This window comes from Gambusia affinis, linkage group LG03 (genome assembly GCF_019740435.1).
Source record: "Gambusia affinis linkage group LG03, SWU_Gaff_1.0, whole genome shotgun sequence".
NCBI lineage: Eukaryota > Metazoa > Chordata > Actinopteri > Cyprinodontiformes > Poeciliidae > Gambusia > Gambusia affinis.
In genome coordinates, this window is record NC_057870.1 from 22,732,447 (window position 1) to 22,760,234 (window position 27,788).

Here is a 27,788-nt window from a genome sequence, read left to right on the forward strand (position 1 = left end):
AGTAAAAAATATAGTGTTTACCGTTTAGTCCACTTAGAAAAACAAATACCCAGTAATATTCACATATTTTTTTTTTATTATTTCTAACTTCTATAGGATTATCTTTATGTTCTTTTCTTTTATTGTTTCTACTTTTATTGTTTTTTACCCTTACCTTTGGAAACTAAACAAAAATCTTACAAAGTATTTTTGGTTTAATTTCTTGTCCAAATATCTTAGTACACTGAAACTAACTTTTCATTAAAGTACAGAAACTTGTTTTAAGTAAATAATCCCTTAATATTGATGATTTAAAACTGGTTACACCGGCTGATTATTTCACTTATGACATGGAAATAATGTCTTGCTATAAGTGAAATAATCGGCCAGTGGAAGCTGTAATTTTTTTTAATAAATATTCATAAATTATTAACGTAAATCAAGCTCATATTTCTTGCTCAAAAAGTTACTTGTAAGTTAGTTTTGTCTTATTTCAAGTTTACAAAGAAATTTGAACTAGAAGCTAAACCAAAAATACTTGGTAACATTTTGTGTTACTTTATGGAAAGGAACAGCTGGAAACTGTCATGACAGGAAGTATTTTTGGCTCCAAGGTTAAAACTTTCCAAAATCCAGATCTTTATGGCTTTCATAGGGAAAGTCCAAACAGGTTTAAATAAAAAATTAGTGCAGGATTTGTCCTCCGGCTGTAATCCACACCTTGTGAATCTGTCAAACTCTTGGATTGGTTTTGTTTCACAATCCTCTCAAAGGTGCAGGTTCCTTCCACTAAACTTTCCATTACTGCGCTTGGATACAGCCAGTTTCTTTTCCAGTGATCATTTGGGGTTTATCATCCATGTGGAGGGCGAGAAAGTCTGCTGGATAACTGTGAAAATGATTTGGTCCTGTAAGCTAAAGTATGCAATAAAAAAAAAAAATCTTAATTAATTTTTTTAATTGGTCTTATGTATGTAATTAGTAAAAATTTCAGAGAAATAAATTCTGTTTCACTTTCTGAATTAAAGACTTAATAAATGTTTTGCGGGGGTAACAAATCCACAGCAAACACAAACTACATTCAACAATTTCAAATTTACAAAAATACATTTATCTAAAAATATATTTCAAAATATAACCTTTACACACAAAGTTTAATGTAATTTTTTCTTTTGTGTTACCTCACAAACGTTTTGCGTTCCCATGTAATAATGTATTTAGTAGTCAGTTCATGCAGCATCATGGAAGGTTTTTCCGGGTATCATCTCATTTTTGAGTTATCTAAAGTTTTACCTATTTTTCTTTTGGATAAATGCGCCACAAATTTATGTGCACAAAGCCACAAACATGGAAGATATTACATAAACAACCATGGACAACCAATTACTAGATTAATTTTCAACCAATTTTCAGCTCCAACAAGTTAAGAATGTAGAAAGATCATTTTTATTTAAAGTTTAATGTACAGGTATAACCTGTTATCAATGAAACTGTTTAGAAAATTACAACAGTGTGTTGTGCACACATAGAAAAGTAGTGATAAATTTCCAACAAAAAAAGGAAATTTCTAACTTTCAAAAGTTGAAACTTTGCTGTAAAAAAGCTCAGATTTTGAGATTGATCTCAATTTTATGGAAAAAAACTTTTGGAAAAGTTTTGGCGAAATTTCTAAAAGTAAAACATTTCCAACTTTTGAAACTCAGAAATTTCCAAGTTTTATCTAGAAAACATGAGTTTTTTCTAGGAATTTTCTGACATTTCAATTTCAGAAATTTGAAAGATTTTTTCCTAGATAATTAGTTTTTTTCTACCACATTTAAAATTATGAAACACAGAAATTTGCTAATTTTTTTCAAGAAATTTTCTCAGATTAGACTCAAAATACTTTCTGGCGAAAATATACGTTTTATTCTTTGTACAATGGCCCTACAATATAATTTATTGCGAGGGAACACAATACTTTTGTGAGGTAACAAAAAACAAGTCCCCCATGTCCCCAGTAGTGATTTAACAGCAGCAGAACATAAATCTGTCCTTTGAGTGAGCTGGAGGCTCCGCGTCACTGTGGCTGAAGGTGCAGGCTGCTGATGAACACGGCCTGCAGCTCGTTGATGTCCTCTGTCGCCTCGATGGGGATGCTCAGCTTCCCCGAGGAGCTCAGGAGTCCGTCGGACTCGTAGGTCCGGTCAAAGTCGCACTGACTGAATTGGTCGTAGCAGGAGAAGCCGCAGCCGCCCGCTGCGCCCTGAGCGTGCTGCGGCGACAGGCGGTTGTAGTCCTGGTGCGACCCGTGGTGCAGATAGTGCTGGTGCTCCGGGCCCGGGCTGTGGCAGGGGCTCTGGGACGGGCTGTGGGGCATCATGCAGGTCTGCAGGCAGCTGTTCCGCCGCACGGCCCGGTGCAAGTCCAGCCGGGCGATCAGCGGCTTCCCGATGTTCACGCTTTTGGTCCAGAATATGGGGTGGTCATCGTCCATGGCTGCAAACGTTCCCTGAAGGCAAACGGTGAAAACCAGCTCCTCCTGTTGAGGGAAGGGTTAGCAGAGAGAAAAAATGTTTACAAAACAAAATCAAAAGTTTGAATAAAAAGCTTAAATAGACGTTCAGGCCTGGAAGGAGTGCAATAACTTTGGTGTTCTGTTGTTTTTAAACTGTCGTGAATGTAGTATACATTTTTAGCTGCTCATATGTAGTTGTATACACGGCAAAAACACGAAACCATACAAAATAATTATCTAGTTAGAAGACAAAAGTAACTAAAGTAAAGTAAAGTAACTTTCCAAGCTTGTTTTAGGTAAATTATGTTTTAATATTGATGAAAAAGTACTTGTTCCATTGACAGATTATTTCATTTGTATCAAGACAATTTTTCCATGTTAAAAGTAAAACAATCTACCAATAGAACTAACATTTTTCATCACTATTAGAGAATTATTTACTTAAAACAAGCTCAGATAAATTCCTGAAAAGTTACTCATCAGTTAGTTTTGTCTTATTTCTGGATATTTATACTAGAAACTAGATAAAAAATACTTGGTAAGATCTTGTGTTTTTGCAGTATTTAGTTTTTGTTTGGGCAGCTGCTGCCATGTGAAGACAGAAAACTTCATATTTAGAGCATTTGAGGAATTTCTGCAGCTGAAAAGGCTAAAATTGTCGCTTGTGATTAGAAAACGTATTGCATCCTTAAACATTTCTTTTGTTTTTTCAGATAAAATTAATATAAAAAAGTTATTTACACCAAGGTGAGGTTTTACTTGGTTAAATGAAAGAAATTAAAAAAATAATAAAAAGTAATTTCTCATTAACCTAAAAAGTTGTGCCAAATAAAACCCATCATGTTTTTTCTGATAAGTATTTAATAACTATGGAGGCATTTTTTTGCACACTCCTCTTCATAAGGTTTGTAATTAGTCAGTGACATTGGAGGGTTTTTGAAAATGAACAACCAGTCCCAACTTTGACTAGGCCGCTACAAAACCGTCACTTTCATAAGCAGATTTCATGGAGTGCTTCATCTTCTGAATAAACTAAATACGTTTGAGCTAAAAAGTCACAAATAGATTACCAGAATTTCTTGTTTTCTTTAATCTCTAACCAGGTCCTGAAGCCCCGGATCATCACACCATCACTACCGTGTTTAACATCAGGCATGATGTTTACATCTGCAGCAGATTCAACGGGTCACACAGCTTCTGACAAAAGTCAACTTTTGTCTGGTTCACAGAAGATTTTCCTAAAGGCATGTGGGATCAGCAGGATGTTTTTGGAAAATATGCAAAGGTCATTTGTTTTTATTTTATTTTAACACCTTGAATCTCCTTCATGGATGCCATTTACTGTAAAAACAAACCAGTTATCTTCTTTTAGTGGCACCTAAAGTGGCTGTTGCAGATATTTTCACATTTTAATTATCAAGGAGAATATATAAAGTATCACTGATGTTGCTAATCAGTGATGTTGTTAACCAACCTGAGGGTTATTTTGGGGGACATTTAAGGTTCTCGTTGTGTTTTTACCCTGAGTTTCTGCAGAGAGCTGAGTCTGGTGTAGAGACAGTGCTGCGGCAGGCTGCTGGACAGCAGGTAGATCCCCGTCTCCTCAGGAGTTTCTCTGTTCATTTCCTTTGGATCAACATCAAGGTCCTGCAGTAAAAACAGCAGGATTTCACCTTCCATCTCAAAATATTACAAAATATCTGTAAAGTTATCAAGAAGAGCATATCTCAGCGTGCAAACCAGAGAGAAGTCGGTGACGTGAGCCTGGCAGAAGGACATGTCCTCTGGCTTCTTCACGATGTGGGTGTAAATGACGAGAACGTTGGAAAACTCTGCAGCAAAGCCCAGCTTGATCTGAGCGCCGCAGTCAAAGTTCAGGCTCATGCTTTCAGGAAGCTCTGAAACAACAAACAAACGTTTCAAGTTTATTTTGTGAACTGTTATTATTTAGGGCTGAAGCGATTAATCAATTAGTGAAATAATCGTCAAATAATTTAGTAATCGTTTTATCGTTAACTGGAGTAAAGACTCAAAAAAATAAGGTCATTTGCTGAATTTATTAAGCTGAACTGTACAAGAAATATTTTTATTTTGCCTTTAAGATAAAGAAAACTTTTTGCTTCACCTGATTCAAGCTTTCCTGACGATGGATAAGAAATTATTAGACACTTTAAAAACACTTACCATGAGCTTTTGCCCACTGTCTGCTGTGAGCGTGAACGAGGTCTGCACTGTCGCCGGGCAGAATAGGGTCGGTCAGAGCCCTCCTCTCTGATAGGCTGCTACGGATTTCCAGAGCCTGCTTTCCCTTTGTGGCGTCAAACTGACCCATGTCTGGCCAGAAAAACATCCCAGAAACAAAAGTGACTCAAAGGAGAACAGTAACGTTTTTGTGAGTATTTAAAGGAGACCTTAAGCAAATTTCACATTTTGCACATTTCTATATCTCCATTTGGGTCTCTAGTGCTTCTAAAAGCAGCCAAAGTGTTTTAAAGAAATCACCCAGCTGTTTTCTGGCAATAAATTAATGTTTTTTAGTGTTTGGAAAATTAACAGTTTCAAAAATACCCTGATTTTTAAGTCACATTTGGCACCGCGCTGTTACCTAGCAACACCAGCAAATCTCAACCTGTTACCTAGCAACCAAGCAGAGCTCCAGCATATTTGGTCAGCTGGTTTTACTGCTGTAAGCTCTGTACATGGGCTGTCTTTAAAGACAAGTGTTTAGTCTTGTTGGTTGTGCAGAAGGCTCTACTAATGCTTGTCAAAGACATACAGTTGTATTACTGTGCATCTGTTTGCAGCTTTTTTTCTTGTGCAAGTGTAAATGTTCATGTTGAAGGGTGTAGCCAGCAGCAGCTTATTAGTATTTAAAGTGACAAGACACCCTAAAACAACTCATTTTAAGAATGATTTTGTGAAAAAAACATAAACATGTTTTGAACAGGCTTATTTTAACCTGTTCACGCAGAATAATACGTCACATTTAAAGCTTAAATGACGCCATGGTAACCCTTCATAGTATGTTCACCAACAGTACCCTCATGTCACTTTAAAACCAACCACCCAAGCTAACAAATCCTGCTCTTGTATCTATTATGTTATAAAAACCTAATTTGGTAATACACTCCCCAAAACCTGACATTTGTGTTTTGCACAGCTTCTTTTCCTTTTCTCACCTTCTGCCACTCTGTCAAGCACCACCGTGATCTTCTCGTCATCCAGCAGCCGTTTCTTTAAAAACTTAACGAACACGCCGTTGGTGAAACCCGTGGAGCTCAGCTCAAAGGCCTCAGCGTCCTGGCACCTGCATTACCACTCAAAGAATAAATTATTTAACAAAAAAATATATAATTAACTGAAATCACAACGTCTGCTGCAGACTTACGTCGCATATCCAAAGACAATGTTGGCCGTGACTCTCAGGACGATGTTCGGAGTGCTTTCATCATGAATATTCCTAACAAAAAAAAAATTCAAATTATAAAGACAATAAAATAAATAATAAAACTGTATGGAACAAATGAACATTATCAGATGTGTAGAGTGGAAATATAATACATTTTTAAAACAGCAACTGCACATAAATCTGAACCTAGTTTATGTAATAAGGATCTATTTTGAAAATGAAAAAAAATCACGTTTTATACGTTTTTGTACTTCCATTTGGGTTTCTACTGCTTCTAAAAACAGGCTAAGCGCTTAAAAAAAACAAACACCCAGCCGTTTTCTGGCAATAAGTTTATGTTTTTGGTAAGCCATTTCAAAAACCTTCAGTATGTAAATTTACATTCCTGGGGCATTGCACCATTGCCTAGCAACCAAAGCCAAGCCCAGCCCGTTACCTAGAAACCGAAGCAGAGCTCCAGCTCATTTGGTCAGCTGGTTTTACTGCTGTGTGCGCTGTACAATGGCCACTGGAAAAGACAAGTGTTTTGTTGTTGACCTACCATCCAGAAACCTGTTGCTGGATTCTTGTTGGTTGTGCAGAAGGCTCTACTAATGCTTTTCAAAGATGTACGGTTGCATAACTGCCCATCTCCTTGATGCCATTTTCATGTGCAAATGTAAACTGTGAGTTGGGGGGGCGTGGCCAGCAGCAGCTTATTTGTATTTTAAGTGACTAGACGCCCTAAAACAACTCATTCTGAAAGAAGCTTGAAACAGGCCGAGCTGAAATTGTCTCAGAATGATTTTGTACAAATGTGTAATGAACATATTCCGTATAGCCCATAGACCTATTCTAACCTGTTCCTGGAAGCTTAGTAGAAGTATAGGTGATGGCCTCACCTTTTTCTGCACATGTCCAGCAGAAAAACATTGAGGCCCGTTTCCTTCTCCTGCATCAGCTTCAGAATGCTCTGCACACACAGGCAGTTGGCAGAGTGGTACGGGTTCGGTGCGTCCACCGGCACCATGAAGCTGTTTCCGTAGTTCTCGTATCCGTGTCCAGCGTAGTACAGCAGACCTGAGGATGGAGCGGTGTGTTTAAGTCGGCTCTCCTGAGAAGAGAATCTCTCACTGCAGCCAAGAAATAATGTCAACAGTGACAGGGAAGACATAGGAGAGCCAGGTGGAGTTTCAAGGTGTGATGATATAAAAAATTATATTAATTATAATAGAACCAGAAAGGTGGAAAGGTGAGGACTGATGTCAGGTTGATTTCTTTCAACGTTTCAATATTTTTCTCATTATTTCCACACTGTAAAGGTAATGGTTAGGAGACATTAAAAAAAAGCACTTGAGGAGAGGTTTAAAAATAAATGAGTGAAAATCTTTGCTATCAGAAACGGGTTACACAGTAAATAGAGTAGAGATGTATAATAATGTATACATCTGGAAATTGTTAAATTATTTAAATATTCTGTATGATAAAAACCTACTTTTTTATATTTAGTTAATTCACATTCTGATCCTGTACATTACTGTAGTGTCTGTTGTAAATACATGAATCCATGCAGGAACATCAGGCTGCAGAGAGTCAGAATGAGGCAGAGCCAGAAACACATATCAGTAGATATTTTAGTTAAATGTTTATGACTGAAAATGACAGGAGAAAAAAAAACATTCAGGCTTTTTGCCTGAATGTTTTTCATGGCTCATGTTTGGTAAGTTACTGAATGCAGGGCTGGAAAGAGAAACTGAGTTATCAGTGAAGAGCTAAAGTGTCTGTTAGATGTGAAAAGTATAATTTTTATTTATTTTGTTGATCATCACTGTAGAGTTGTTCAAGAACTTGTTTCTTAGATTTTATTTTTGTTGGTCAAACAGCTGTAGTGAGCTTAAAACTGCTGAGTCCTAATTTATGAGTTGTTTTTTACTTCGGTTTTAGAAAGAGGCAGAACCTGTTCAATTGCCAGTCAACTTATATCAATGCATTTTGACCAATAATCAAATGCCTTTTGACCAATAAAATATATCAGAAGCTGGTAGCTTGTGTGCTACCAGAGTATTTAGTTTGCTAGTTGTCAGTCAAATGATAAAGTGTTCAGTCCTGGAATGACGCTCATTATGCTTTTTTCTCTTGCTCTCGGTGAAGGCAGACGCTTTTTTCCTCTGCTCTCTCCCTGGCCATGCCTTCCCTGCTTGCTCTGTTTTTCTGTCTTTTTCTATATTTTTGGAGCCCTTCTTTGCACATCCTCTGAATCTACAAATTATGGATCTGGTCAACCAGTCTCTCAATGCAATTGATCACATTTTCTCAATGCTTTTGGATCATTGTGGCACAGGAGAGCCCTCTTGTCCTGCGGAGACACACCAGGCAGGATACATCCTGGATTTATTCATGATAACAGGATTTCTGCTGTTTGGAGCTTGCGGATTCATGGCTTATCAACAAATTTGTGACGAACTTGGCCAAAATAGCGAACACTCAGACTGTTGGTGTGGACAGAGATATAAGCTGAATGTGAGTGTTGCTGAGACTCGCAGCCCAGATGAGGACTCTAAAACTCACTAACAGGATGGACTCGATCTTGGAGAAGTTGCTAGTTTCGGCTCAGTGGAACGACCAAACTAATTTGGATGATTGGGAACTGAGATGTATTGGAGAGACTTTAGGGAAGATTAAAATTTATAATCTACCCGACATAAGACATTTTGTATCTGAAAGGCTGCATATTTCTAACCTCTTTGAAGATATGTAAACATGACGCTCCTTCACCCCCTCCTGTTATCCATGCAGCTGTGGAGCTGAGCGCTCCCAAGGACATTCCTCGATAACATCTTTATCTGACTTCTGCCGGGAGGCTGAGCAACGTGGGTTCATGGCTCTGTGATGTCACCGCCTTCACTCATGTCTTTGTTTTGTCTGAATGTTGCCCTAATGTTTCCTTTCCTCGTTTTTATTTTATTTTGTTAGAAACTGTAGAGTACTCACTTTTAACCCAGAAAAGGATTATTTTAGTTATTAGTAATATTAGAAATTGTGGCGTACGCACTATTCAGATCAGTATTACCCAGCCCAGAAATGGAATCAGAATTAGAATTAGAATAACTACGAACTTAGAATCCAGAAATACTTAACAGGAACAGTCACTACTTAGTTACTTTTATACTTTTTAGAAACTGTAACTACTTACTTTTAACCCAGAAAAGGATTTAGAACAAACTTAGAATTTAGCTCATTATTTAGAAACTGTGGAGTACTCACTATCTAGACCAATGCTACACCATCACTATTTAGAAACTGTGGAGTATTCACTTTTAACCCAGAAAAGGAATTAGATTAGTCACTCTTTAGTTTATTTTAACAGAAACTCTATAGAACTCACTATTTAGATGCAGAGACCAGAAGTGACACTTTTGGATCAACACTGTTAGACTGTTTTTTAGACTCCTGTTCTCCCAACCCAGAAATGGAATCAGACCAGAGGATACTTAGTAACCCTGAACAGGAGCAACTAGCTTACATACTTTAGATCAACATTAGATGCTTTTTCCTTTGGTTTGTTATTTTGTTCGTATTTCCTTTTAAATCCTGTAAAGCACTTTGTATTGCCTTGTTGCTGAAAATGTGTTATATAAATAAAACTACTTTTACGTGGATGCATAACTTTAATCTGATTATTGGACTGTAAATAGTAACGTGTTAGAATACTTGTTACTGAAACAAGGGGCCAGATTAGGGTAACATGTTACTGACGTGTTGACGGCACAATTGTTTATGACATTTATGCTCAAGCTATCTACTGATCTGTCAGGTTTCCAATATGCTTTCCCCCAACAGACTCATTCCTACACACTTGGGCGCGGATCACTTCTGGTTCAGACTTTTGAGAACTCTGTACTAGTTTCTGTATTATGGCGTTATGGTGTAGAGTACTTTGAATTGCCTTGTTGTTGAAATGTGCTTTAGAAATAAACTCGACTTGACTTGAACGCACCGTAAACCCCCTTATGCAGCAGCAGTAGGAACTCGTCCACGGCGTTCCTCATCTCCGACTCGGTGAGGTCCAGCAGTGAAACCACTTTGAAGTTCAGCTGCCGCAGGAGGTTGGTGAGGTCGTACACGTCCACCATGGGGGCCTTGAGCTGCGGGTGGTTCTGGTAGGACAGGTTACCGATCAGCAGGGCCACTTTGTCAGTCGCTGACGTGAAAGATGGAAGGAGATAAAAACAATATGGACTTAATCTGTTACATCAGGCGTTCATATTGAACTCAGCAACCATCACAGACAACAAGAAGTGATTTTTTTCCCATGTTTTCCCATTGCTTGAATTTGTTTCTCTGTGTATTTACATGGTATCCAGCTCAGCACAGAATGTTTTGTGAATATAACAGATCTCTAAAGGAGCGGCCATGTTTACTAGGAGCAGTTCTGTCATTTTGTGTGATTTGAAAAAAAATCTCCAATAAGAATATTTGCTTAAAAATAAATACAGGCTGTTACAGAGGTGGATAACAAATGGGGAAAAAAACAGTCAATACACAAATATCTTCAAAGAAAACTGCAGTTTTCACATTTATTACTCCAAATATTTATTAGAAAGACAATTCTTATGTTTTTCTTTACTGCTTCATCCAAACATCCATCTTCATAGTTGCACTCAAGCATAATTTAACTTAAAGAGGCTAATTAACGAAACATGCATGTCAGGACAGACCTGACCCCACTTCTGTGGTGTAGTTATTTAAACATCATTAGTTTGTGTCAATCCACTCCAGACTGTAAGTAAAATAAATAAATCAGTTTTTGTCTTGCTATTTTTTTACTTCTAAACTTTTCTATAAAAAAATTCAAACTCAGCACATATGTGGATGGGTTTTTCCCTCTTTTCTTACTTGTTCACACAAGAACAAATTTGAAGAATGATGGAAATAATTTTCCATTTGGATTTATCCCTTCTTTATCAGAACAGGTCAAACAACTGAAGCTGTCTGACATGCGACACTTTGAGGAATCTGCCATAAATTCTGAAGAAAAAGTGATAAAAATCAAAAATACAAAAAAAACACAGAGAGGAAAGAAGTAGATCATCCTGTGATGAACACCAGTGACATTTGTAGCTGTGTGATGTTATTCTGCACATCAGTCCCTTCTGAGACATAAACCTTTTCTTTCCTGCTGATAATTTTCTTGTTAAAAGTTAATTTAGATTGTACTTCCTTCTTTTTAAATCATCAGGATAACTCTGGGTGTCTGATAGAATGTGGTTGATTATATAAATAAGCTGATAATCATCACAACAATTCCCATTCCTTCAGAATTCACCATGAAATTTATGTTTTATCGCTAAAACTGCCTCCTTCAACCAAGCAGAAAAACAAACATTTGCTTTAATGAACACCAGACACTCACCGTAAAGTTGCTCAGGCAAACTATTTAGGAAAAGTTCACAGGAATCTACATTTTCAGCAAAACAGAGAAAAGAAAATTAAAGCAGCTGCAATACAATGGAAAAAAATCTGGGCAGAGTTTTAATCGTCCTACCTCCTCCGATGGCGTAAATATCATCTAAAGAAGATAAACAACAAAATGCATTACAATCACATAAATGATATTTTTTGTTTTTGCACACAGGATCAGGGTGAAAATTATAAACAAGGAAATAAATGACAAGTTAGGAATGGTCTTAGGAACTTTCATGCAGTAGAGTTAAGTTAGCAGAATTACTTTTAAAAAGATAATTAGTATATTTAATTACAACTTTCAACAAATTCCATGAAAAACAAAATTTAGCATTCCAATAAGCTATTTTTATTTCTGATTTCAATAATTATTCATGGATAAATATTTTGTTGTCAGCATGTGAACCGATTTCTGCACCACGATTCTTGTTTTCCCAATTGGAACATTTTCCTTTTTAACTCCACAGAAAGTAAAACATTAATTTGAAATGTTGAGTTCTTAAACTAAAGTTGCACTAAAAGCAACTTCCAAATACCAAATATTATGTTTTCTTGTTTTGTTTTATTTAACATCATCTTTGTGCACTCAGCTTTGAAATAAATAACCTAAAATATTAAAATACTTGAACTTTATGTTATATTTCTGGGTTTGGAGGAATTTCTTGTAATGTAGAGTTGTTTCGTTAAATAAAATTGTGATCCATTGTTGAGTTGTAAAATGGATCAAGTCTTTCTTTGTTCAGCCTTAAATATGAACCTTGAAAACTAATAATTTCTAAGGCGGCAATAAAAATTTACTTTTGTTGGAAATAATCCTTATAAAAAATGTGAATGTGATTCAAAATAGTAAAAGATGCTTATTTGTAACAATTGGCATACAAATTTTTCAGTGTTTCAAGTAGATTTTAAAACATTTCAGTACAAAACATGAACCTTTTTGGATTTTATCACCTGCATGTTCCACAAACAATAAAAAAGTAACACTGTTGAGCTATTTTTTTACTTTTGAGTGAAAAGGCAACCTTAGTTCAGCTCAATGCGTTCTATCATTGTTGTAGTCTTTTCATGGGATTTGTTGATTACGATCATACTGTGTTAAATGAAAACCGCGGCCTATATTTAAATCACAATGCATGCAAATCTCATCTTGAAATGAAACCTTGTCAGAACGATTAGTATCCACCAGACCACCGTGCAGATTACAACCCAGATGCAGCCAGAGGAACACATTAGTGTTTTGAATATGGCTGTAGTTAGTGTGCCTGTTTTTATACACCATGCACCGCTTTCGACTCTACCTTCAGAGCACTCCATTGCCCCTGAAATCTGGACAGATATCCTCGGTGCTTTCAGTCGAGAACAGAAGCAAACAAACGCTCAGACATCGTGAGTTAAGAGCTGCTGCCAAAAGCACAAAAAAAGCGCAACATACCTATCACAACATCAACTTCATTGGTCCACATTCTTTCCGAGCTGCTGCTGATCTCACAGCGATACCTGCCATGATGATCCTGCATTACCTGGGGAATCTGAAACGCAGGAAACTGTCATTTGTGAGAGTAGTTGTGAAAAAGCAGGAAAGGAGTTAAAAGGGGGGTATTATGTGATTTCCAGGCACATAATACTATTTTATTAAACAATCAAGTAACTATGTTAGGGATGGACAATATGGACTTAAAGTTTTATCATGATATTTTATAGTACTATAGTGATAATGATAAAAGTGACTATTTACTACGACTTTTTCAGGTAACTGAATGGCACAACAATCATAGCCCCACAAACAAAAAAGCTGATGTAATAAGCTAATTTTGGACACCAGTCACATAAAGAAATGTATCATTAAACTGCTCAGAGTATCTGTGTTTAATCATATTGTAAAATTTATTGATATTTATTTATACTCTCAATGAAAAAACTGTGGAAAATTTGTAAAATTAACAATCCCAACAGTTTTAGGGGGGTTTAAACATTGCTAATTGAAATTTATTGTGACAAATAAATCAAACTTCTCCCCATGGTAACAAATTTATCAAGATAAATGATAAATGGTGTTTTGCAAGCTGCAGCTCCGAGGAGGAGCTGCCCCTGAAAGGCAGCGCTGGGTCCATCCAGGTGTTTTGCACAGCTGAATGGTTGCCATGGAGATTAAAGGATTTTTCAAACAAGCATGAAAGAATCAAAGCAACACTCCAGGTATCTTTTTAATAAGAGAATAACATTATAACCCAATGTAAAGCTCAAAAAAGTTCATTTTACATAAACTTGCCCCTTAAACTAAAAATAAAACATCACCATGAGTTTCCTCTTTGTGGCTTTTGGGATCGGCACTCCGTTCCTGTGCCACTGGTATCGAGGGATCGGCCGGCCCACAGCACCACACTCCAGCTGCAGGGTTTCCCCAACATGCAGCCGCTGGGACTGAGGATGGATTGCCAACTTTAGCCGTCTGTCTATGGACTGATAACTCTGTCCTGGAGCTGTTGGAGAAAAACACAACATTTCCTGCATGCAAATACAACAACTGACTTAAACATTACATTGTTCAGCTGTTATTATATGGAAAGAAAAACAACAGGAACTGGTGAAAACTTTCCCAAACCAAGTACTTTTGTTCTAGCTTTGAGTCCAAAGATGTTAATACACTTGATATAAAATAAAACCAACTTACAAGTAACTTCTCAGCAAAAAATATGATCTTGTTATAAGTCTATAATTCCTTGATATTGAAGAAAAAACACCAGTTTCACTGGGAATTTATTTCCCTTATAATATGTGGAAAATGTCTTGGTATAACTGAAATAATAAACAAGTAATTTTTATTGACCTAAAACAAGCTCACATATCTTGCTGAAAAGTTATGGTAGTTGCAATTTAGTTTTGTCTTAGTTGAAGTAAACTAAGTTATTTGCACTAGAAACTAGACATAAATACTTGGTAAAATGTTGTGTTTTTGCAGTGCAAGTCTCACCATAAGACATGGTGACATTTAGGACATCCACCTGAGCCCACTGGCTGAATTCACAAGCATCGCCACAGTTGACCCTGCAGATGTAAAAGCCGGCGTCCTTCAGCTGGACGGGACTTATCAGAAGCTCTGGAGAGAAGCTGTTGGGTACCTGAGGTAATGAAAATGAAAATTATATTGGTGGAGCCATATTCCACTCTTTACTTCATTATTTCTCTCTATAAATAAGTCAAAGATGAAAGCAGAATGGAAAAACTGTGACTCAAAATGTCACATGTAGCCCTGATGTTTCCACAGAAATGACTGCAACAGTGGACATCACAGCCACTAATGAACTGAACTCTTTTAATTGGTAATCAGCAGGTGTGACCACCTCTAATAGATGTAGGAGTTTTGGCAGTTTGCTGGTTTGACCAGATCAAAGCTGCAACATTTGTTTTATTTTTAGCTGGTGCAGTTCGCTTCCACGCTGTGTCAAAAGAACCAAATCCTTTGAAAAAGCTGATCTGCTCCTCGGCTGTGGTGGTGCTGCACCAAGCACCGCTTAAGGAAAAGACATGAAAACCTCTGAAGAAGACATGAGCGCAACTTCCTTCTTCATAAAATGTAAACAATAAGGAGTTAAGTCAGATTTTAGAAGCTGTACGATTTCTGTTTGGTCGTCTGTAAAAGATCACAAGCTATCTTTTCCTCTAGAGTTAGACTCACATGTTTGTTTTAGTTGTATTTACCCAGAATGCCCTGCACTGGAATCCATTTCCTGCTTTTGGAGCAGTCTCTGCATTCACATATGCATTCGAACCGCACCAGAGTTCACGTCAACCAAAGTGAGATCAAAGCTTCTAGGTGAACCAGAGATTGCTTCTTTGGTCCACATCAGAGTTCGGCTAAGCATTCACACCTCCCCAAACAAAATGGACTTTCTAGACAAACTAAATTGAGCTTGATTAAGGCAGACTAAACAGGGCTGGTGTGAAAGCAACTTGATTGTTGCTGATCATCAGGGTTAGGGAACCATTTAGTTGCTAATATTACCAGTAGTGGAAGTTTCAACAAATTTTCCCTAAGGTCAGAATGTTTAAAAAAATGGACAAAAATAAAAAATAAGAGCTTCAATCTGGGACTTTCTGGGCCTCAGCATAGCAAATGCTAAAGTTAATAAAAGAGCAATTAGGAACAGACTGAAGGAGGATGTCTTGTTTGGGAAACTTGTTAGAAAAAATAAAAAAACCCATCTTGGCAGCAAGATTAAAGTTTGCAAAGTTGCATCTGAATGGACCCCATGTCTTCTGGAATATTGTTTATTTCAGGTGAGAAGGTTTTTCTTAAATTCAAACACATCACTGCAAACATCTAATTCAAATCGTTACGCATGGTGGAAGAAGAGAGATAATTTGGAGCCACAAGATGGTGGGTTTCTTGCAGACATTAATCAACCACAACATCATCTGCATAAAAACGTCTTCTAAAGTCAACATTTTAGCAAAAAACAGCCCAAAGTTGGTCATCAGCAACTTGAAAATAATTGCTGAACATAATAGCAAATGTCAGGCACGATGGCTGGAAAGATAATAATTAAAAGGTTGCAATGGACCAATCAAAGTCCAAACCTCGATCTGATTTAAATGTCATGGTAAGACCTTCAGTGAGATAATCTGAAACTTTAATTAACTGAAGCGATGCTGCAAAGAGAGTGGGCCAGAGTTCCTTCACAAGGATGTTAAAGTGTTTGTTCTGCGTTTCTTTTTTGTTTGAGTTTTGTTTTTACACTGCACTTTGGATTTCTTTGTAATTAGATGCAGTAATTATAAACCTAAGTCCTTATTGCAAAAAGTTTAATCAAAATCAAATGAATTTCTATCATCAACCAGATGATTGATTCCTGATTTTTTTTATATCTAGTGGGAAAGCTTTTAATTTTATGAAAAATCTGTTTCATAAAGTAAATGTAAACAAAAAGAGATCAGCCAGAATGTTTGTCTTGTAGTGAATCCTTTGTTTAACTTCTATCTGAGCTATTTTTAGTTAGCATTTTAGCACAAGCAGGCAGATTAACCTGAAACAAGTTCAGAAAGTTTCAGAAAAATTGCAAACAGGCAATGAAAAGGGTTCTGTTTGCTGCTTAAATCAAGTGGCATTGATGGAGAGATCAAGCCCATGTCTGTTTGTTATTTCACGTTAGAGTTTAACTCAATGTGAATTTTCTTCCACAATGTTTTTGTTGATTTAAACATCTGGTGCACATATATGGATCTTATTGCCAAGATAGTAAAACAGTTTGATTTAGACAGAGATAATTCAAAGTTCTGATAAAAATAGGTAAGCCCAAAGAACTGTAAGAATTTGCGTTTGAATCTAAGTGGAAATCTTAAATAGAAATCCTTAAAAAGCAGCAGAACGTGGGACAGAAACAATGTGCTCTCATTCTTTAAGTAAAGTTCACTAAACATCATTAAAAGCGACAAACAACTCTATTTGTATTAGGAATACATTATTTCAGGACAATAAGTAATTGAGACGCCATTGCTGAAGATTACAATATTTGATATATTTTATGATTAACCTACATATTTGTAACTATTTGTTTCTAATTTCAGAATGTTCCCACCACACAGCATAAGGTTTGGTATCTTAACCACTAACAATATACATCAACTGTAAGGCTGAAACAAATAATTGTGATTAATCAATTATTGAAATAATCTTCAACTAATTTAGTAACTGATTAATCATTGATTGGAGTATACAGACTCTAAAAAAGGAAATTTGCTAAAAAAAAAAACCTGCATAATCAGAGCAGTGATTAAGCCAAAACTCTACAGAATATATATACATTTAAGATGCAAACACCTCTAAATATGCTTTACTCAAAGCTTCTCAAATGGCCGTTTTAGCTTCACCTGGTTTAAATTCACAAAGCAAAACCTATATTAATGCATTGTAAGTAATAAAATGTTTATTTTTCATTTAAAAATTTATTTAATTATTTGTTCATTTACCTCTTTTTATGTATTTCTAACACTGCATAAAAAAGACAAAAAGGTTAAATGAAAAATCTGCAGAATGTGACAATATTTTTGTCTGATTAATCCACTAATCATCAAGATACTCAATAGAATAAATCGGTTACTAAAATAATTGTTAGTTGCAAACTAAGGAATCCTACCAAACTTCAGTGATTTTACATATTGTGCAGCTCTAACTTAGACCAGATTTATAGTAGTGATTGATGCCTAAGACAAATAAAACTGACAGCAATACTTAATTTCCGTATGGATGAAATGAGCATATTTGCTTAGCTAAAGGACAAAGAGCGTTAGCAAACAGAGGCATCCAAGTGATCCAGAAAAGGTCTTTCTGTTCCTCTAACAGCTGATTCTATCAGGAAACAGGGACTTTGAAGAGATCCTTCCCACCATTACACAGTTATGCAAAAACAGGGTCTGTATCGGCCAGTCCACCTACAGCACTGTTTATATATTTATTTACAACCACGAATTACATCACCAGCTTGTAAGAGTCCTGATTTGCATAAAAGACTTGACATTTTGATGATGCATCTTATTTATTTGTAGAAAAGTTTCTTTATCTGCCTTTTTCCCCCAAGAGGAGCTTTTCCTTCACAAATGTGCACAAAGCTTTGATGATATTTAGCTAATGTCTACAAAAAAAAACCCACACACACAATTTCACAAATGTGGTGTTTTCATTAAATAGGAAATGCAATTGGCAGCGACGGATGTAAACAGTTTTGAGCTATATTCATATTTCAGTGAAGGTGCTAATATGTATACATGTATAAAATTTCAGGGGATTGCAGTTTATTTTCTTAAAAAGTAATAAAATTATTTGCTTAATTACATCTTTTAATGAATTTCTAATATTGTGTAAAAATGTTTAAAAAGTTAAACGAAAACTCTGCAGAATGTGGCAAACTTTCTTTTATCCAACTGTCAAAGAGAATAATCCATCCATCCATCCATTTTCTTACACCCTTCTTCCCTAATGGGGTCGGGAGGGTTGCTGGTGTTTATCTCCAGCTGCGTTCCGGGCGAGAGGCGGGGTACACCCTGGACAGGTCGCCAGTCTGTCGCAGGGCAACCCAAAGACATACAAGACAAACAACCATTCACACACACTCACACCTAGGGAGAATTTAGAGAGCCCAATTAACCTGATAGTCATGTTTTTGGACTGTGGGAGGAAGCCGGAGAACCCGGAGAGAACCCACGCATGCACAGGGAGAACATGCAAACTCCATGCAGAAAGATCCCGGGCTGGGAATCGAACCCAGGACCTTCTTGCTACAAGGCAACAGCTCTACCAACTGCGCCACTGTGCAGCCCCCAAAGAGAATAATCAATGAGTAAAATAATTGTTAATTGCAGACCTAAATGACTGAATAACCAAGATAACAGACCTGATCATTCAATAATTTAGCAACACACTTTTAATTGAAATTGTTTATTTTGTTGATGTACGGTTTTTGATTAACCAGACCCTGCAGTTAAATTTTAACTGAGTCCCAACATTAATTTTGACACAGATACAATAAAGTAAAGAGTCCAGATGGGAACTCCTCATCTTTCTTCCACCTATATCTGTTACCTAACAGTCATTGGAGTGATTGTTTGCCTTCATGTTTGTTTCAACTCACCTCTTCTCTGGATTTGAACCACTGGTACTGGACAGGAGATTTTCCCACTGCATGGCAGCTGAGGCGCAGATTGTGGCCACAAATTAGAGCTACGGACTGCGGCTGAATGAGGATCTGTAACGCTATGGAACCAAACAAAAGGAAAGGCATAAAAGGTTTATTGCAAATGACGTTTAGTCAACACTACATGGATTGTGTTCACTGCTATGTATCTCTTAAAGAAAACTTCTCGTTTCCTCTTTAAAAAACCCAAACTGACTGAGCTCTTCTTCTAATCACGTGTGTGCAGAGTAGTACTCTCCACATCCTGCGTTTTGCCACATGAGTCATAAATTCCTCTTTAAGCTAAATAAGGACAACAAAGAGCTCTGGAATACTTCACTACAAACAGTAATAAAAGGTTAGCGTGCGTTTCTCAGCACCTGGTGGTTTCAGGCACTGCAGGGCGTCCGAGTTGCCCAGAGTTTGGAGGTAGTCCATGAGGTGACCCATAGTGCAGCCTCGCTCTCCCATGAGCCTCAGCAGCGTCAGGCTGGGGCTCCCTTCCACCTCCAGCACCCTGAGGGAACACATCTCCATGTCGTCTGAGCTAAAGGACGAGAGAAAAGGTCAAACTCTGATTAATAACGCAGAGCAACTGGGTCTGAAACGATTAATCTTTATTATTCAAATAATCGTCACATAATTTAGTAATCAATTAATCATTAACTGGAGGAAAAAACAGCAGTCAGAGAAGTAATTCAGCCAAAACTGTACAAAACATATATACATTTTGCATTTAAGATAAATCCCCCCCCAAAAAACAACTTTTGTCTGTAAATATCTTCTACACAGAACTCCAGAAGTGGCCCAGTTTTAGCTTCACTTGGTTCAAATTCTGTCAAAAAAACCTTCTGTTAAGCACCTTTTGTTATCCAATTATTAATCGGCCAATCAAAAAAATATATTCAACAGATTAGCTTTACTCTGTATTCCTATCAAGTCAAGCAGAAAGCACTGAGTATTTTTAGCTGCAGATGCATTCTTTGCTTCAGTTGATTAAGCGTACAGCAAAAGAATGCTGTTAACACATTTTATCAATAATACCTTTATTTTTCCTGTTTAAAAAGGAATTGAACTATTTGTTTATTAATATCTCAATACCTTTCTAATATTGTGTCAAAAAAGCTTAAGTGGTTAAATGAAAACTATGCAAACTGTGACAATTTTTTATCCAATTAATTGTCAGAATAATCCTTAATCAACTAAATTCAAAAAATACAACTCAGTATTTGATAACTTATCACAAACATTATTTTACATTACAGTGGTTCACAAAACTGTAGATGCCCCTGACAAAATATCAGATTTTTGTGATCCAAAAAAATTAAACCACGACAGACTTCAGCAATCCCACCTCTTGATTTAAGAATATTTGCAAAAGTTCTCTAACTATATTTTCATACATCGTTAGAGAACCTGAGTCTGGTAGACTTGGTTTGATTGGGGAAGTTGTGAAGCGGGAAGGTGGGGGGCACTCTGAATGTAGTCCGCCCAGGGCACCAAACAGGCTAGGACCGCCCCTGACCTGAGACACTTGAACTCTTCCACCTGGGCTAGGAGCTGTCCCAGACCAGAAGATACTCTAACCTTGTCCATCTTGGATTTGAAGGTGCTGAATTTCAAACTTTGATTTTGTAAAACTATTTTTAGCTGATTTTAATGTATGCTTGGACTCGCTGTGACATCCCTCTTTATCTTCAAGCAAAACTGACTTTTATTTTGAGCTTTTCATAACCTCATCCTCAGTTACATCGTAAGTAACGCCAGAGAATTATGCTGCCGCCACCAGGCTTTACTGTAAGCATGCTTAGTGCAAGTTTTTATGTCTGATCATGGTACGTTAATGGCAAAACACATTTCAAGCTTTTAATGCATACTTTCACAATAAAGATGAATTATATCTGTACACAAACTGTAACTTTACTGTTTTTAACCGCACATAGAAGCACAAACAGTTAAAAGTAATTTTCAGCATACCTGACTTTAAACCGCCTGTCACTGCTCACGATCTCTCCAAGTTTTCGCCATCCTTTATTGCTTGATTTATCCAACACCTCACAAAGTTTCTTCACAATCGACTCCTTTAACAAGTTGATTTTTGTAGATCTCTCCAGAGAGTCCGACATGTTGGCTCCGGCTAACTACCGGCTTCTCCACACTAGTTTTAAACTTCACAAGAAGTCACATCGAGGCAGAAAGGTTGAAAAAAAAGAACACTCTCGCACAAATAGATTTAACTTCCTTCCTGAAAGACACAGTGTAAGTGATACAGGCACACCTACCTCACCATGTTGGGATTCCCCGTTCAGAGGCTGCGGCTTGTTGTTACTGCCAAAGATCGTTTCTTTGTTGAGATGGAGCAGCGTGCGGGAACAAACTGTCACAATATTAGCAAGTATAATTGTTAGCTGTTTGTTGTGAACACACGTCATATAAAGATATGTCGATGTAAATTGCAAAAGAAAACGCATTAATGTAATTTGCGCTAACTCTGTTGGTCAAAAGAATTTGAAAACATAGCTTTGTTAAGCTTTTGCTAGCTGTTTAGCTAAGAACGTTAGCTAGCCAACGGACACTGGCCAAAACTCAGCACCGACATTTTTGTGTATTCATAGATTAATTAATCTAAAGACCGCCAAAAACGCTTCAGGATTATTTTCTTCTTAAACAAAAGGTGGTGAGTCATCTTGCTGTCGGTGCGCTCTTTGGCTGTGACTATTAAGTAGGAGGTGAAAGTAGCCTTCTTCTTCTACTACTACTTCATATTTCTCTCTAAACAACAAAACACATTTTATAGAACAGAGGCACCAAGAAGAAAGAATGGAGGTCCAAATTAAGATATAGACACGAATTAATAAATTGTGTAGATATTTAATTGAAATTGTATGCACACACACTTCAAATATGTTCTTCATATACGGTAATTTATTTTTAACAAAATAAACTATGACCTTTGTAAATCATAGGTAAATTTATAGATTTCCAGTGGTATTTAAATTATTATGCAAACAAATGATGTTTAACAGTGTATTTATTTATTATATAGTATCAGATCTTACTTCAATGTATGAAAATGTTGTTAAAAATGTTTAAACTGCAGCATTTAATGACGTGAGTATAGATCTCTTAAGATATCATTTCTACAACTAGTACATTTATTTTTTTTAGTATGTAAAGTGCTCAGGAAGTTTAGTCCAGCAGGGGGCCCAAACCATCTGCTTTGCCTCTGGTCAGTTAGATCGGTTATCTGCAACCTTTGCAATCAAAGAGCTTTTTTTAACCTCAGTCCAGCACACTTAAACTCGCTTGAACCTTCATATCAAATAACCTTTTGAAAAAAGACAATTTTAACAAATATTTGTCTTGATCTGTTTTAGTTCTATTCTTAGATTTCTAAAAATCTATCCCTTTATATCCATATTTTAAAATATGAGTTCTTTATCATTTTTAGCCAAAGTTATAAAGATTCAATGAGCCACTTGTAGCTCTGGAGCTGAATGTTGCTGACACCCGTGTGTGATATGAAAACCTTTTCAATTTTCTTGCTTTCTTTTAAGCGTAATATGCAATCTCTGCTGCATAAATTTGTACAGACCCATTTAATTAATTGTAATATTACTGAAAAGCCCATTTTACAGGAAATTTGCCCCTAAGTGAAACATATCAAATTAATTACACAGATGGGGGGTTGTTTGTTCCCTTTGTTTCTGTTATGATTTCCCACTTATAGGTAGTGAAAACATGGCATTTAAATATTTAACAATAGATCAGACGATTAAAAAAATACGAAAGGTGGGCTAAATAAAACGTATGTTTAATATCTAGGCTACTGGTGTTTATTTTCAAAATATACTTTTAATATATGATGTAATATATTTATGATCTATCTTTCTAGCTTTGATTATACAACCTTAATTTTCTGCATTGTTGGAAAGAGTTGTGAATGTCTTTCCCTGCTGGAACTGATGTTAGATGCTCATTAGCTAATGTTACTAACTAGCTAGCTGAACTTCATCGGCTACACTGCTAAAGCTATAACATTTTTTGAACCACAGACATTGGCTGCCTTTTCATCAATTTCGCAAATATAAATTATGAAAATAAACTTGATTTATGGAAAAAAGAGAATGACACGTCTTTTCAAGAAAGTTTTGCGGCTAGGATAATGTGCTTTTTCAGCTGCATTTCGCAAAACTGCAACGGAAACACTTCTACCGCTCACACGAGTCATGTGATCAACAACCGGATGCTACCATACTTCTGGCGGAAAAGACGAAGAAGACGAAACGCAGCACCTTACGGAAATTCTAAATGAAAGCACATTTTACTTTTTATTTAAAAATAAAGATCTCACCATCTGGATGGTCTGAGATCATTGTGGTTGAGTGTGAAGTTTCCTTAGTCATGTGGATTTGGGGAGTCATGATGTCTTCTGGTGTTAGTCCAATACTGCGCCCAAAGTTAGCTCACTTAAAGCCCATAAAATCAATGGCGTATCTTCAAGAGGAAACTGAGAGATACAAGAACCAACTATATGAGTCGAAGGTTGCCGTTAACACAATTTACCTTCACCATTAACACAACCTACATTTGCAAAGATGCAGAGGTGTTAAGCCAAAGCCACAGTTTACTGTCCAAGCTACAAATGCAGTATTTTGCACAAAATGGAGCCCAGAACAAGCATTGAGTGAATACTATAGTACATTGTACATAGAAATAGTCAGCTGATATTTCTTTGTTAATTTTTTTTGTTGGTCTAAGGTAGTATTTAAAATTTTTGGTTTTTATTTCCTGTAAACCGAAATTAACAAAATTGACAAAATGTAAACACTTGAAATGTACTTGGGTTTTTTTTCTGAGTCTCTACTATTTAAATTGAATCACTGAAATTAATTAACTGTTCAGTAATATTTGAACAATGAAATAATTTACGGTAGTTCTGAAACAACTACTCAGTTCTTGCAGGTATTTTTATCTGAATAGCACATTTTCAGCAAAAACAAAAACAAAAAACAATTTGAAGGAATTTAAAATAACTAGCAAAACCCTTTGCATTGCAATAACAAGCAGAAACAATGACGGGCTAATAAATAGACTACACTTTATGATGTTACAGTTAATAATTTGATACCCATCTAAACAAATGGGTTTTCTGTCTTGATTTAAAAGAATTCAGTGTTTTGCAGATTTCTGGAAGTTGTTGCTTGTTGGTTTTGGGGATGCGGAGCAGACCAGAACCAGAAAACCTGAGTGGTCTGTCAAGTCCCTGGGACTTGACAGACTTTGAAGGATCTCTTCAAAGTCCCTGTTTCCTGATAGAATCAGCTGTTAGAGGAACAGAAAGACCTTTTCTGGATCACTTGGATGCCTGGGACATTAGTCAGAACAATTCTGCAATGCTCTTCAGATGACAAAAACCTGACTTTGTGACTGTCTTTATGTGGCTCTGAATGTTCAGATAAGCCCATCACAACCCAGATTTCAGGCCTGATCATTAGTTTCTAGCTGTAATAACTGAGGCTGTGTTGAGTGCATTGTTTCTTAAATGTATTTGTCAAAAATGGATGAAGTGCGTAAAATAATTTACAAAATATAACAAAATTAATATGTTGAAATCCACCAGATGCCTCTTTTCTTATTAATAGCTCTCCTTCTTTAAGAAATGTGTGTAGACAGGTTTTGTTCAAACATATGGTTGCATTCAAATAACACACAGTAAATGCACATTGCAATATACACAGATAGAGTTTCACTTAAAGGAGGATGTTTGTGTTAAGTTGTAAACAGTAAGACACTCATTACTTACTGTAATTCTGTGTGTGTGTGCGTGTGTGTGTGTGTGTGTGCGTGCGTGCGTGGGCGTGTCTGTGTGTTGCTCACAGTTGTCTTTGAAACCCCGCTGGCCATAATTGTGCCCCAACACGCACGTGAGTGGAAAACTACAGAGTCGGCTGGGTTCAGTCGGCTCAGGTTAAATTTTGATTGCTTTACACGCTCCCCTGCTGACTGACAATCTCTTAGCTGCTTTGTCTTTCACTCAGAAGACTTGTGGAGAAATCGGCAAGATCACATTTCACATTAAAAAAACAAATACTTCATGTCTGCACACGACTGTAGGCTACTTTCGACTGTAATAATTATTGGAGAACATAATGCAAAGTCATTGTGATTTTGCATTTTAACTATGGAAATTTGTCATTTCAAAAAATAGGAAGTATAAAAAAACACAAAATCTTACCAAGTATTTTTGATCTAGTTTCTAGTGCAAACATTTTTGTTCACTTGAATTAAGGTGAAACTAATTTACCAATACCTTTTCAACAAGACAGCAGCTTGTGTTAAGTAGATAATTTCTTAATGTTGATGAAAAAGTATTGGTTCCATTCCAAATTATTTCAAATAACAAATTATTGAAATATATGAAATATATATGAAATCAGCCAGTGAAACTAGAACATTTTCATCAAAATTAAGGATTTGTAGACTTAAAACAAGTTTCTATGTCTCACTGAAATGTTAGTTTTGTCCTGTTTTCAGAGTTCTCAGACATTTGCATTATAAACTACCAAAGACCAAAAATATTAGGGTAGGTTTTATGTTTTTGCAGTGCAGTTGAGCATTTCAAACAACAATTTAACTTAAGATGAAGAAACATTTAATATTCAAACACTTAAAAAATGTCACTGTATCCATTTATTTTTTTATTCTGTGGGATTTGGATCCATGGTGCGCTGAACATAAAACCTTTGTGTTGATGACTCGTTTTCTTCTTGTTTATTGGTGGAAAGTTTATTTAGTTTACTAACAAAGTGGCTGCACTTCAAAATGCTGACTTAAGTCTTGTGTGTGTATCCAAACAGCATAAAAAAAGCACAGTTTTTACTCATAACTTGTTCAGTAAAGGTTGTGATTTGAGGAAACACACTGATGTCCAGATGACCTCCTGACTAGCCGGATGCTTCTCTGACAAAAACACACAAAAATAAAAATAAAAATTTTCCACTGAAACTGAAATCAGTTCACCGTGATGGTAAAAATCAGGAACACTCTCATAGAATATAAATAATTCAGGCTTTACCAGGTTAAAGAAATCTACCCCATGATTGTTCCCAGCTGCATCTCATTTCCCTGATTGCCCTCTGTGTATTTAATCCCAACTGTGGTCCTTGTCTAATCTGTCTCATCTTGTCCACTGTCTAGTCTGTCTATTGTCATGCCAGTTGCTACCAGTATGAGAACTGTGTCTGTCTCTCGCCTGTGTTGCCTGGATTAGTTACCAGTTGCTACCAGAGTCAGAGTTGTTGCTGTTACTCATCTGTGCTGCCTGGATTGTTTGCCTTATTCATCATTAAAATCATAATTCTTTCAGTCCAACCTGGGTCCTCATTGAGCTCTACGACTCATTTATTCAGAAAAAACATTCAACAGATTTCACCCTTTGCCACTCACCTGTCATCTGCTCCAAGATTCCTCCCTTCTTCTGCCATGTTCACGACCTACTGTTGGCCCCAAACCTCAAGCTCCTAAAGCAGGGGCCCCCAAAGTCGGTCCTCGAGGGCCGGCCTCCTGCATGTTTTAGTTTTCTCCCTGGTTTAACGCACCTGGATCAAATGATGGCTTGTTAGAAGGCCTGAGAAGAACACTGACCTGCTGAAAAAGTTGCCACCAACAACCTTTATGGAATATTTATGGACTGAGTTTTTTCTGTTTTGTTTCCTAGACTCAAAAAAATCCTCTTTTTTTTTCTATGAATAAAGTTACACCTTTTAGCACAGATGCAACTAGGACTTAACCATAAACGGTTTTCTTTAAGAAACAAGATTGTGACAAAGAAATCCTCGATTACTCTTATAGATGCAACAATTAATTAGTTTAAACAGTCAAAAGTTTCTATTTAAACCAAGAAAAACCAAAAACATCCAATGAATGGTAACTTACATAACCAAAGCAACAATACTTTGAAAGTCTGCTCCAGTTTTATTTTATTATTATAATAAAGGTTATAATGACCTTTTTTGCTTTACAGCTTTGAATTATAGAGGCTATAAATAGGAAAGTGTGGTAATGATTAACTGTGACTAACCATATCAGATCTGCCATTAAACCCTCTTGACCTTAGTTGGATGTGTAACTCATTTAGATTTGAGAGAGCAGCAAATCTGAGTTAAAATGAACAAAGTTTTATTATCCTGTGAAGACAGCAGGATGGAAAAGTACAGAAATAATTAGAGTTCAAACCTGAGGAGAGTGAGAAGGAACTGGTATGTGTGACTGCTGTAAAAACCCATGTGCAGCCAAGCATGGATCAAATTTCACAACTTTACCATCACATTCAAATTCAATGTCCATGCATGAGAAAATATTATATTTTGTTCTAAACTTTAGAAGGAACAAATCTGAAAATGAATACTTTCTATGAGCAGAATCCTCCTGAAGAAAACAAAGCTGCACACAGAGAAGAAAGCAAAATATAGCTTCAAATATGTATGCGTGACATAACACCACCTTTTTCTGTTTTTGTCCTTTACAGGACCCAAAACAGAGAATATTGATAATCATGAACATGAATGTCTATGACAATGACACAAGACAGCAAATGTTGGGTCCGAATCGAACACCACCGGAGCACGCCCCAAATAATGACACTTTTAATGGACTTTTTATGCATATTTTAATAAAACTTTGCTTTAGGGGTGACTGTGGCTCTGTGGGCACTGTTCCATGGTAGAGTAAGTTCTTAAATCGGAAGATTGTAGGTTCGATTCAGCTTCCTCCTGCCACATGTTGATGTGCC

General features: G+C 36.5%; 1 protein-coding gene across 4 annotated transcripts; it reads right to left on the reverse strand.

The window, feature by feature from the left end:
• Positions 1–635: 635 nt before the first annotated feature.
• On the reverse strand, positions 636–26,547 carry malt1 (MALT paracaspase 1). Of its 4 annotated transcripts, XM_044112002.1 has the most exons (19): positions 26,444–26,532; positions 21,277–21,371; positions 20,972–21,163; positions 19,375–19,541; positions 18,953–19,074; positions 14,299–14,446; positions 13,623–13,807; positions 12,760–12,856; positions 12,626–12,673; positions 11,410–11,433; positions 11,278–11,322; positions 9,862–10,065; positions 6,767–6,944; positions 5,865–5,936; positions 5,656–5,783; positions 4,661–4,810; positions 4,217–4,374; positions 3,998–4,123; positions 639–2,500 (listed from the first exon to the last, which is right to left on the reverse strand). In XM_044112002.1, the coding sequence occupies exons 3-19, from the start codon at positions 21,118–21,120 to the stop codon at positions 2,039–2,041; spliced, it is 2,463 nt and encodes an 820-aa protein (XP_043967937.1). In that variant the 5' UTR covers positions 21,121–21,163; positions 21,277–21,371; positions 26,444–26,532; the 3' UTR covers positions 639–2,038. The 4 variants fall into 4 exon arrangements, with proteins under 4 accessions (XP_043967940.1, XP_043967938.1, XP_043967937.1 ...); XM_044112001.1 differs by having other exon boundaries at positions 20,972–21,371; XM_044112005.1 differs by lacking the exons at positions 20,972–21,163; positions 21,277–21,371 and having other exon boundaries at positions 636–2,500; positions 26,444–26,547.
• Between the last annotated feature and the right edge of the window lie 1,241 nt (positions 26,548–27,788).

Bases quoted from the DNA above. Each gene is read 5' to 3' on its own strand.
- malt1 (XM_044112002.1), bottom strand. From the start codon at position 21,120: ATGTCGGACTCTCTGGAGAGATCTACAAAAATCAACTTGTTAAAGGAG. The intron at 13,808-14,298 runs GTGAGACTTGCA...TTTCTCCAACAG, and splicing joins AAATGTCACCATGTCTTATG to CTCCAGGACAGAGTTATCAG. The intron at 2,501-3,997 runs GTAAAAACACAA...TTCCCTCAACAG, and splicing joins GCTCTCTGCAGAAACTCAGG to GAGGAGCTGGTTTTCACCGT.